Source organism: Cornus florida, unplaced genomic scaffold, assembly GCF_030987335.1.
Source record: "Cornus florida cultivar Cherokee Brave unplaced genomic scaffold, ASM3098733v1 CherokeeBrave_3.0.0_Hap2_Chr11, whole genome shotgun sequence".
Taxonomy (NCBI): domain Eukaryota; kingdom Viridiplantae; phylum Streptophyta; class Magnoliopsida; order Cornales; family Cornaceae; genus Cornus; species Cornus florida.
This window is the reverse complement of record NW_026775581.1, coordinates 107,109,412-107,119,884: the sequence shown is the minus strand read 5'-3', so window position 1 is coordinate 107,119,884 and position 10,473 is coordinate 107,109,412. Positions and strand designations below refer to the sequence as shown.

At 34.9% G+C, this 10,473-nt stretch overlaps 1 protein-coding gene across 2 annotated transcripts; it reads left to right on the top strand.

Annotated features, from left to right (window-relative positions):
- Nucleotides 1-1,172: 1,172 nt before the first annotated feature.
- LOC132286459 (uncharacterized) lies at nt 1,173-8,093 on the top strand. 2 transcript variants are annotated; one of them, XM_059788795.1, is made up of 5 exons: nt 1,173-3,698; nt 3,803-3,892; nt 4,509-4,550; nt 7,155-7,245; nt 7,358-8,093. In XM_059788795.1, the coding sequence occupies exons 1-5, from the start codon at nt 3,587-3,589 to the stop codon at nt 7,359-7,361; spliced, it is 339 nt and encodes a 112-aa protein (XP_059644778.1). In that variant the 5' UTR covers nt 1,173-3,586; the 3' UTR covers nt 7,362-8,093. The 2 variants fall into 2 exon arrangements, with proteins under 2 accessions (XP_059644778.1, XP_059644777.1); XM_059788794.1 differs by lacking the exon at nt 7,358-8,093 and having other exon boundaries at nt 7,155-7,341.
- The last annotated feature ends 2,380 nt before the right edge of the window (nt 8,094-10,473 follow it).

Genomic DNA, 10,473 nt, shown 5'->3' with positions numbered 1-10,473 from the left:
CCTTTCCAAATCCTAACCCTAATCCTAATCGCAACTCCAAACGCCCTCCACAACCACTGGAAAACATCCCACACACGCCTGAAAACTGCTAAATCCCTCACTCTGCCCAGCCCAAATCCACAAATTATTTGCTGCATGTTCTCAACAATTGGTCTTGGTTTGTGCTTATCCACGGTTTGAAATATGTGAAACCATATCTGTGGTATTATTTCTCCTTCTTTCCATCTTTTTCGGCTGTGTTTAATTCTTAATCTTCCTCATCTATATTTCTCTTATCCACAATTTTTGTTTTGAAAATTCATGGATACTTCATCTATATTTAGTTTTTAATCATCCTTGATCTATATATATTTTAAATATATATATATTCTTAATAAATTCATATGATTGTAAAGGTTTTTATTTATAACCTTTAAAAGTTGGTGTAATCAATAAGAATTCATTTATAAGCAATCAAATTTTTATATATAAAATATTTCAAGGTGATTGCGTATTGTAGGCGAATAGGGTTTTAGGGGGAAAACTATGGTTCTTAGACTCTAATGATTGATTTTGAAAATTTAAATTTCATGGATTTGTTGTTTCTCGTTGCTTATTATCAGAATAGTAGTGGGGCACATTCAATCTTTGTTTGTCTATTAGTTCTCAGTTCTTCTCTTTAGTGCGGAGTAGAGCAGTTTGGTAGCTTGTAAGGTCATCACCTTGAGATCACGGGTTCAGATCCTGTCTCCGCTACATTTTTTTTTTTTTTTTTGCCAGAGAAGTGTTTTTTCCCCCTCTTTTTTGGGTTCACTCTTTGAGTAGTTGTTGGTTTCTCTTTACTTTTTCCCTTGTTTGCAGTTACATTGATGAACTTACTGAATGTTAAAGAGACTTTTTGTGTTACTGGACTTAATAATGTTATTGGACTATAGTCCTGTGATTATTTTACTCGTTAGTTTTTCTTGTATGGGTTCCAAGACTACTTTGGACTGCTGCTTGATGTGGTGTTACTGAAATTAGAGAATCCATCTCTACATGTTTGCTTAAAAGTCTCATTAGGTTTGTCTATATCTAGTTAGATCCCAAACGGGTCCTTGGATTTGTTGGGGTGATGGTGAATGAACACTGACACCCCCCCACCCCCCCCCCCATATATATATTTTTTCTTTCTGCGTACCATCTATCATAGATTTTCTGAAAAAAATTGTGATATATTTTACTGAAATTTCTGAAATTTAATCTTTGAAAATAGAAACTGACCATTGTTAATTCATAAAATAATGTTTGGAATTTTAATTTCCTTGGTTGGTCCGTATTAAAATATTGCTTGTTCATATTTCTTCTAATGCGAAATCTATATTGTTATGGTAATAAAACTTAAGTATGCTTCAGGTGGAGGAAATATGTTACTCACATAAAATTAATCATTGTAGTCTTTTGAATAGTGAACGTAGTACTGTCTTAGAGTTTGACAGAGTTGACAGAGTTAAGTGCATGTTGCGTGTATGTCATCTTTGGGTGAGTGGTCTTTTTTATCTTTTTAGGTTGTGGCTGATTAAATGAACAAAAACAGCTTCATTGTTACCTGCATTACTCCTGAATGTGAAGTTGTCATTTATCATACTTCACTTTTTTCTCAGATTGGGTTATTGTTCCCTAAATTAACCTGTCACTGAAATTAACAGAACATGATTTTTCTACAATGACTAATTCATTTAATATTCTTGCCATTCAAGTAAGAAATGTCTTCTTTTCCTATTTTCTTATCACTACAGTTTTCATTTATTTATTTATGTTAGAAGCGATTCTTAATTTTTGATGAACAATTTTTTTTTTTTCATAAATATTTCTGATAAACATTGTTGAGCTGGAGGACCATATTACTGTTTTGTCTTAAGTATAGTTATTGCTGCATCATTTGCCGACTCTATCTGGAGGTGGAGTTGGCAGTTTTCTAAGTTTTGTTGTTTGCTAAAGAAGGTATTGGCATTCTAGGTTTCGTTGTTTGCAGTTTTCATGACTGGTGGAAAATATGTGCATAATCTCTGGTAGCCAGACTTGTAATTTGGTTGGCTTTCAAAAAATTGGATATTTTGTTCTCTGCAGCTAAATCTTTCATAGTGTTGAATGGTCCTTGATAGATGCTTCTTTCTTGTACGTTTTACCAGCTGTTGCCATTGAATGATCTTAACATATTTAATAATGTGAAAGGATCAGTGAGCTCATTTATTATTTATTATACACATTCCTCTCACGTGGACTGTGTATTTTTTTGGTTGGACTGTGTAACCTTCTTTGAAGGCATTGTAATGCTCTTCTTTCTGTTAAATTATATGCACCTGAAAAAAAAGAAAAAAAAAAATGTACAATTGATGTTCTATATTGAAAGCTCTCCCTTTACACGTCATTGATGATTTTAGAATGTCCTGGAAGAGGGGCTGAAAAAATTATTCTGAATCTTCTCTCTTTCCATGTCTAATTTCCCTGTAGGCGCAACCTTGGAGATGGTTTAACAAATTACAAAGTCTGAACTTTTTAGAGTTCCTGTTAAAGCTGGACGTGAACCATGAATACATTCTTTTTCATTCTTTTCTTTTGTTTTCTTGTAAGGAATTAAGTTCTTATCTATAGTCTATAGAATTTCTATGGTACAAAATTATTATTATTATTATTTTAATATATTTTTTAAATTCTTCACATTTCAAGAGGTAATTCTGCATATTTTGGGCTTAGTGCATTATCTTTACACAGGCGGTTCCAAAGAGTGAGTTTTGCTAGGTGCAGTAGCTTGGCAGCCCATTTTGAACTTGTCTGTATGGCTTAAAAGTTTTCTTTTCTAACGTACTCATGCAATATACATGAACATGTGTTTGCATGTTGGAGAGTTGTTAGTGAGGCGAAGAATAATGATTTAATTCTTTGGAAGGTTGAAATCTTGTAAGAAGCTTCTTATCCTTTTTCTATTTCTTTTTTTCTTCGTGGAGTTGCTGCCAGATTGTTTCCATTGTTTGCTTGCATCTAGTTTTTTAATAAAGTTTTTTTCCCCCTCTTTGCCTTTGTGACATTACTGTATGCTTTAACCATTGAGGTTGTTTGCAGTTTATTACATGTTTACATAAAGATGCTTAAGTAAAGCTCCTGTATGGATGGTCTGTGAACAGTTAACCAAAAACTTTTAAATTTGGTATGTTAGATAACAGGATTCAAAATATTTATTGCTGCCACACAATAATTTTGATCTGCATTGCATCCTAGAGCTGGGTATTCTCTTTTTTTCGAATAAAATATTTATATGCGGATCTTGCACAAATAGTTGCTGCACTTATTGTTGGTTAAGTCATATAATGCTCATTCTTGTGTTAATTTATGTTTGGTTTATTTAGTCTTAAGTACCACAGCGACACCTCCCAGTCCTAGAGGTGATTATTGAATTGCACTCGAACAACTTTCTTCAATGACCAGGTACCAAAAGTTTTCTTCATTCCCGCATTATGGAGGGGCAAGTCAATTATGAACTTATGTTTTCAAATGCTATATTCTGTGGTCATATGTATAGTTTACATATAGCAATTATCATGTGCAACAGGTCAAATTGTTATCAGATATGATGAAACCAAATCTGGAAACAGGAATTATTGGTGATGACGGTGAATTAGTAAAGCGAAGGATTGCTTTCAGATTAAATACATATCGTGTGAAAAAGGCGGAGTTTCTTGGTATATTCTAATTGTCTATATGGTGGTATTTTCTTATTTGCTATTATCTTAAGATGGAGATCTTTTTCTGTGACTGCTATTCATTTGTATGCTTTGGCTTACAGAGGTTCCTTTGGGAAGCTTGGCAAGATTTAACACTTGTTACCTTGATGGTAGCTGCAGCAGCATCATTACTACTAGGAATAAAGACTCAGGTGAGTTGGGTCATATGAGAATTCATATAGATCTTCCATAATATCCAAAATGGATCTAGGGGTTCTTGATTGTTTAGCATGTTCCGAATACCCCTTATTAAGTTTTATTATTTTTTCCCCAAGTTTTCTTATTAGCCATGTCTAGTTGACGTTTGACAAAATAATTTAGGGTCTTAATTACATTCTCAAAGTTCATATGATGTTATCTGTGAGATTGTACCTTGTCATTCCTAAAATACAAAAGTATAAATGATTGTTGCGTCTGGTTGATTTCTCAATTAGTGTATGCCTGGAACCTCTAAACTGAGTGAATTGTCTATGTTAGACACCTCTGGACTTTGACTTGCCACAAAATTTAACAAGACACCTAACATTTTTCCCCTCATGCCATACTCAATTTATATACTTCCAAACTCATTTTCTTTAGTGGTTGCCGCCTGGTTCTGTTGGGTCCTTGAGAATGTAATTTTTTATTTAAGAATTATTATAACATGAAATCGATGAACTTTCTTTCTTTGCCATGGTAAATTAACTACTTGTAGTCTATTATCAGTACCTCAGTTAGTTTTAAAATTAATTGAATGTCATATCATTTTTGTGATATTTTGAAATGTAGGTGCTTGGAAAATGAGGATAAAAAACTTGCATGGTGTTGAATGTAAGTTTTGTATTTTACTCTTATTTCTCGCGATGTAATTTTGATTTTTAGTTTAAGTGTGTTGGTGGGTGAGGGTTAATGAACAATAGAATTGCTATTACATATAAACAGGCAAATGAGGTTGGCTCATACCGACATGGTAATTTATGTAATACTGTATGTTTCACATAACCATGCTACCAAGCCACAAATCGTAACCACGTATATCGAGGTGAGTAATTACAAGTCAGCCATGTGACCTTGAGCTGTACTTGTGCCATATCCATGTACTTCAAGATGGACCATGACAAATCAGCTGCACAACGAGGGGTATACGCTTCCTTAAAGTTTTTTTTTTTTTTTTTTTCTTACTCGTCAAACAAATTTTATTCAGAACCAAAAACAAGACCACCTAGAGGTGAGACCCTCCCAGCAGCCAACAGCCACCAAACAATTTTTTTTTCTTTTTCCCTCAAATCTTTTTCCCACTTGGACCAGTGTACTAATTACATGATGATTCCTTTTGACACAGTTCTCAAGATAGTAGGACTTTGGAGTAGGCCACAGATAGAGATATGTGGACAGCTTTTCCAATAAGGTCGGCTACAAGCTCCTACCATGGTGAGGAAAGATTGTTTGCAATAAGTGATGTTAAGAACAATGATAGGGAACGCCTCGAAAACTCCTGGAATCATACGTGGCTAGTCCATGCCAGCCTCTTGAAAAGAAAAAGAAAAAAAAGAAAAGAAAAGGAGTCCTTCTTATGCAACTGCACATCTGCACTTTCTGATACCTTAAGCAACTCCACATTCTCTCTCTATCCTCTCTCCGGGCATACCCAACACTCAAATTTCTGGCTATTTCTCTCTCTACCTCTTGCACTCCCTCACCACATCCACACTTTACTCACAGAATTTTACATTCACCCTTTACTAGCAGAATTTTACTTTTGGGCAAAAATTAGGGTTTGAGAGAGATGTGAATGTTGTGAACTGTAATGATGGGTACTCTGTGTGTTTCACTGAACCCTAGGGTTTTTGGGACTCTCATGAACCAGGTGGTCTCCGCACCGACAATGGCGTCGCTGGCAATCGGAGACCTAAGTCGAGAGAACTTGCCTCTATGTACGTGTCTTTTACTTCAATAACTTCAACAACTTCGTCCTTGGCCATCTCTTCCAATTCTTCTTCTTCGAGGTGGCTAATCACGTTTTGGCCTACTACGTCGTTCAAATCCGGCGAGCTTTCAGCAGCGAACAAGCTATTGAGCACTACGACAAGGAGTTTGTGGGTTTCATTTCAAGGAGAGTTGTTTTCACTTTCTGTTAGTAAAGTGAAGCCGGTGAATAATTTGAGTAATGTGAGGAAAGGTACGCCAGAGAGGAAGAAGCCGGTGATGGCGATGAGGGATCAGACGGCGAGTTTGGATTGTAATGATGAGAAGAAGAAATTGGGTAGACGTGGGACTTTTTTGTTTTTCAAAGAATCTGATGTGGCCAAGCCACGTAAGATTCGGGGAGTTTTTGTGTGTTGCGTTCCCTTGGGGCCCCTTTGGAGAAGTTCCATGAGAATCAATAGCATTGTCTCTCTGCAGCTGGATCAACCTGGATATGGATGATTCTTCATAATCGCAGTTTGAACTCATGTCTCTTCATAGATGCCCTCAGCCATTGTGACTTTGTGGGTACCAATTCAGACTTTAGAAGCATAACATATTAACCATTAATGTACAAACACTAACTGATGATGAGCAACGCGAGCACGAATTAGCTCTTACACCTACTACTTCTTCTCCGTCGGTCCTTTTAACATAACGCTCTAGATTAAGAGGTCCTGATACCTACACTGGGTTCAACTGTTGCTATGCGCAAAAATGTGTAACAAAAATACGGTTGTAATAAATTCCAAAATGAAAAGGTGAAGTATTAGAAAAACAATTGAAGCAAAAGAATGAGTAAAAGCAATAGTGTTGTACCAACGGGCCAGTGGAATAGTGGTATCAGGCTTTTACTTCTCAAATGAAAGTCAATGGTTCAAGTCTTAGTGGAGACATGTGTGTGTGAGTGTACTATTTAAATTTAGTTGTGATGCCATACTAGTGGCTGACTTTTGTTTTTGTATATCGTGTATTATATGCTCATCGAAAGACGGATGAGATTACAAAACCTCAATGAAGACAAATATTTCAGGTTAATCATTGCAATTTAGTACGACCGAAACTATAAATAACTTTAAGAATCTGACTTCTCAAGAAAAAGAATACAAGTTACTGGAGAAAATTCCATGATAATCATTGGGAATTTTATGTTTAAAGGAGAAAGGAAATAAAAATTCTCAAACTTGTAAATTTCAAAGTGTTTAGAAGGTTTCTTCTTCAGCTTGGAGGCCCAAATCCACCAAGTGATTTCTGAAGTTTGGTTTTGGAGTTCTCTTAATGTGGTCAAGGTGTTGATTTTTTTGGACCCTTTGAGGGTCTAAAGTCCCTATTTCGCCTTTTGTGGGATGCATTACCTTTTTGAACGCTTTTAATACAATATTTACTTATAAAAATAAAAAATAAAAATTGGCTCTGTAAGACCTTATGGTTTTATATATGAAGTTGTTTGACAGCAACTGGTGTGTGCAGGTACGGAGGCTTTCAGTGTATCTATAATACTAGGATGGTGGAGGGATAGAGGTTTCTGGGTCTCCCACGGAAAAAGCTATCCTTCATTGGGGTATCAAGTTATCCTTCTTTTTAGTATTTTAGTGTTTACTTCTTCTTCTTCTTATTTTATTTATTTATTTTTGGACTGGAATTGATTGATATTGTTATTTTTTGTGTTGCAGTTAGGGATGAAGTTTGATGCTATGAGATCAGAATCTACACTTTTCCATTTTTCTCCTTTTAATTCCGAGGAAAACTGGGGCGGTGTCGCAATGAAACAGGTAATTGATTCATTTTGTGATTTTAATGCTTTTACTTTGGTGATTTCTGAAGACTGTTGACGACTTTTTTTGTCTGCATCTGAAGATCTTAAAATCTGATTACTTAGACCTTATAGAGTTAATTATTTGTTGTACACATATAGTAGTTATAAGATTGTGATGAAGCAATAAGGAGTACCATCTTAGAAAGTTAATGGTGAGAACCTTGTCTCACCATGTCTGTTGAAACACACTGGTTTAGATATCTGTAAGACAATAATTAGTTTTAGAATTGGAAACGTCTACACAGAAGTTCCACCCCCCCAACCCCCGCCCCCCCCCAACACCCCCTTTTATCGGGTTGGGGAAAGGAAGATGCTGGTTTGTTTTAGATTGGAACATGATGTCTGCATGTAAGGAAACTTTTGAGTAATATTTACAAAAGGTTTTTAAGCGTACCGATGGAATGAAGCGTTGAAGCATTTAGTCAGTGACTGTTGTGTAAGAGTTGATTTGGATGAAAATGATAGCTCAAATGATACCAATTTTGTAAATATTTGCTTGAATACCTTTTTGTTGTGGATGTAAGGACATATTGATTTGATCAATGCCACATTACAGGGATGAAATTCTGTCAATTTTGTATAATGGCCTATATTAGTTGGATTTCTTGTGTTGCTTAAATGGATAAACTTTAGATATTTTTTATTTTTATTCAGATGTTTTCATTTACATGAGTTACATTAAAGTAAATTGGTGCTATTACGAGCTCTTAATTGATCATGAAATTCAATGGCTCATGCCTGTTGCTTTAAATTAGAAAAGAATGACTATCAGATGGAGTACTTGAAAATACACCCGAGTAGATTATTAGTTAAATTAAAAATTGAGAAGGGAAAACATATTTTTAGGTGTAGTCAGTTAGCTCTTGGGCAGATTTGGTTGCAGCTCCATAGAATGCATGTGCTTTCTGGATTGGATCTAGCCTTGAAATATGTAAACCTGGTCCTGTTGATCAGGGCTTCAGTTTTCATGTGAGGCTGGGTTAGACTCCCCTTGCCAAGTTATTCGCGAAGCCACATCGGCAAATAGGTAGCTGCTCGTACTGCATAACTTCCAGGATTGCATGTAGTAAGCAAGGAGCCTTCCTAGATATTTTTTAATTTTAATTGTACACAGCTGACAAACGAGTACTTAACAACGGACTCTAACAGCTTGCCAAGTTATTCACGAAGCCACATTGGCAATAGCTAGCTGCCCGTACTGCATTACTTCTAGGATTGCATGTAGTAAGCAAGGAGCCTTCCTATATATTTTTTACTTTTAATTGTACACAACTGACAAACAAGTACTTTAGCAACGAACTCTTAACAGCTTGCTTCGCCTAGGTTATTTTGTAGTTTGTACACTGATATAGTTGGGTACTTCCACAGCTCTGTGTAACTATTGCTGTATATTTTTATCAGAAAGTTTAGAAGAGGTTAGAAGACCGACATCCATCTACATTTTTTGTAGTATTCCCCCCCCCCCCCCCCCCGGGGATTTCTCTTTATGGTTCACCTCGTGTTTCATTTGTTCTCGCAATGGTGATCTTGAACCTAGAATGTGATTCTTATCTTTGTAAATGATTCACATTATTGTGCATTATTTTGCACACACAGGCTACTCATACTGGTGCCTTCCATGACAAGTGTTAAATCTAAAATTTAAGGCAAATATATGATGTTGAAAGTCTGTCAGGAAGCAATTTCAGGGAGGGAATGAAAACAGTGTATAATTCAATTGACAATTTCTGATTACAGTGTGGATGCATCAATTTCCGTTGTATAATGAATTTAGTATATTTGAACCATACTCTAATTGACAATTTTGGTAATGTTTAGACCTCTTGTAATGAACTTTGTATTTCTGAATTCTGGATTCTCAAATGAAGCATCTCACATTTTTTTGAATGTGCAACCTTTTTGAAAGTAAAGTTTTTATTTATATTTATTTTCTTGGTCTTATGATTAAGTAGATCATCCTAAATTCAACTGACCCTAAAATAAATATGCTCTTAAGCCAGATTTGCTCATCAACGCATTATCCCAACTTCCAACTGGTAGGGGTTGGTTTGTTTTGCAGATAAAATTTATGCTTGGTTCGGTTTTATAAGAATAGTTTTCTTCAGATTTTTTGAAAATTAAAACTATTAAAAAATATGTATTTGGTTCATAGTTTCTTTTAACATCCTTTTTTAATGACATTTTTCTTTCTTTTCTTTTCTTTATTAATTTATTTATTTTTATATACTTTCCCACAAAGTATATAAAAATACGGAGTATTATTACACGCACAAGAGCAAGTACCATGCTACTATGCTAGTTCACTTGCATTAATTACCAACATTAGTCCCTTCGAGACTCAGTTTGGTTGGAGGGTAAAGGATGAAAAAGAAGGAAAAGAAAAGAAAGGAAATGGAGGGAAATGAAATAGTGTGGTTGGTATAGTTTTTTAAAGGAATAGAAAGGAAACAAAGAGGAATGTTAGTTTTGTAGTCTCCCCAAAATGAGAGGAAATGGAAGGAAAGATTAACATTTTTAATGAAACTTTATTAATACTAAATTTGTCTTTTTTTTTTTTTTTTTTTTTTTTAATAAAAGACAAAATATATGAAAAAAAGGTATGATAGTAAATTTATTTAAAAAGGTATGAAAGGTCTCAAGATGCAAAAACACATAAAAACCTTTTAACTCTAATTAAAAACAAAATGGTCAGGAAACTCGGTAAGGTAAAAACATTAATAATAACGCTAATAATAAATAAATAAAAATAAAAAGTTAAACTAGCACACTCCTACTAAATAAATAGAATGCTAGTTTAACTGAATGCAGAGAGTCACAATCCTACTAAAACACAAACTAGCTTATAGGAAAGAGAAAGCAAGTTATAACTAAACCAATGAAAAAGAGAAACAAATATAACAGTAATGATGTAACTAAGACAGCAATGGTTGCTGCTCAGTCCTCCTCTTCCTCCACCAGTACTTGTGCTTGATT

Excerpts from the sequence above, each read along its gene's own strand:
- LOC132286459 (XM_059788794.1), top strand. The coding sequence starts at position 3,587 with ATGATGAAACCAAATCTGGAAACAGGAATTATTGGTGATGACGGTGAA. Across the intron at positions 3,699-3,802 it reads GAAAAAGGCGGAGTTTCTTG|AGGTTCCTTTGGGAAGCTTG; the intron begins GTATATTCTAAT and ends TTTGGCTTACAG. Across the intron at positions 3,893-4,508 it reads TACTAGGAATAAAGACTCAG|GTGCTTGGAAAATGAGGATA; the intron begins GTGAGTTGGGTC and ends TTTGAAATGTAG.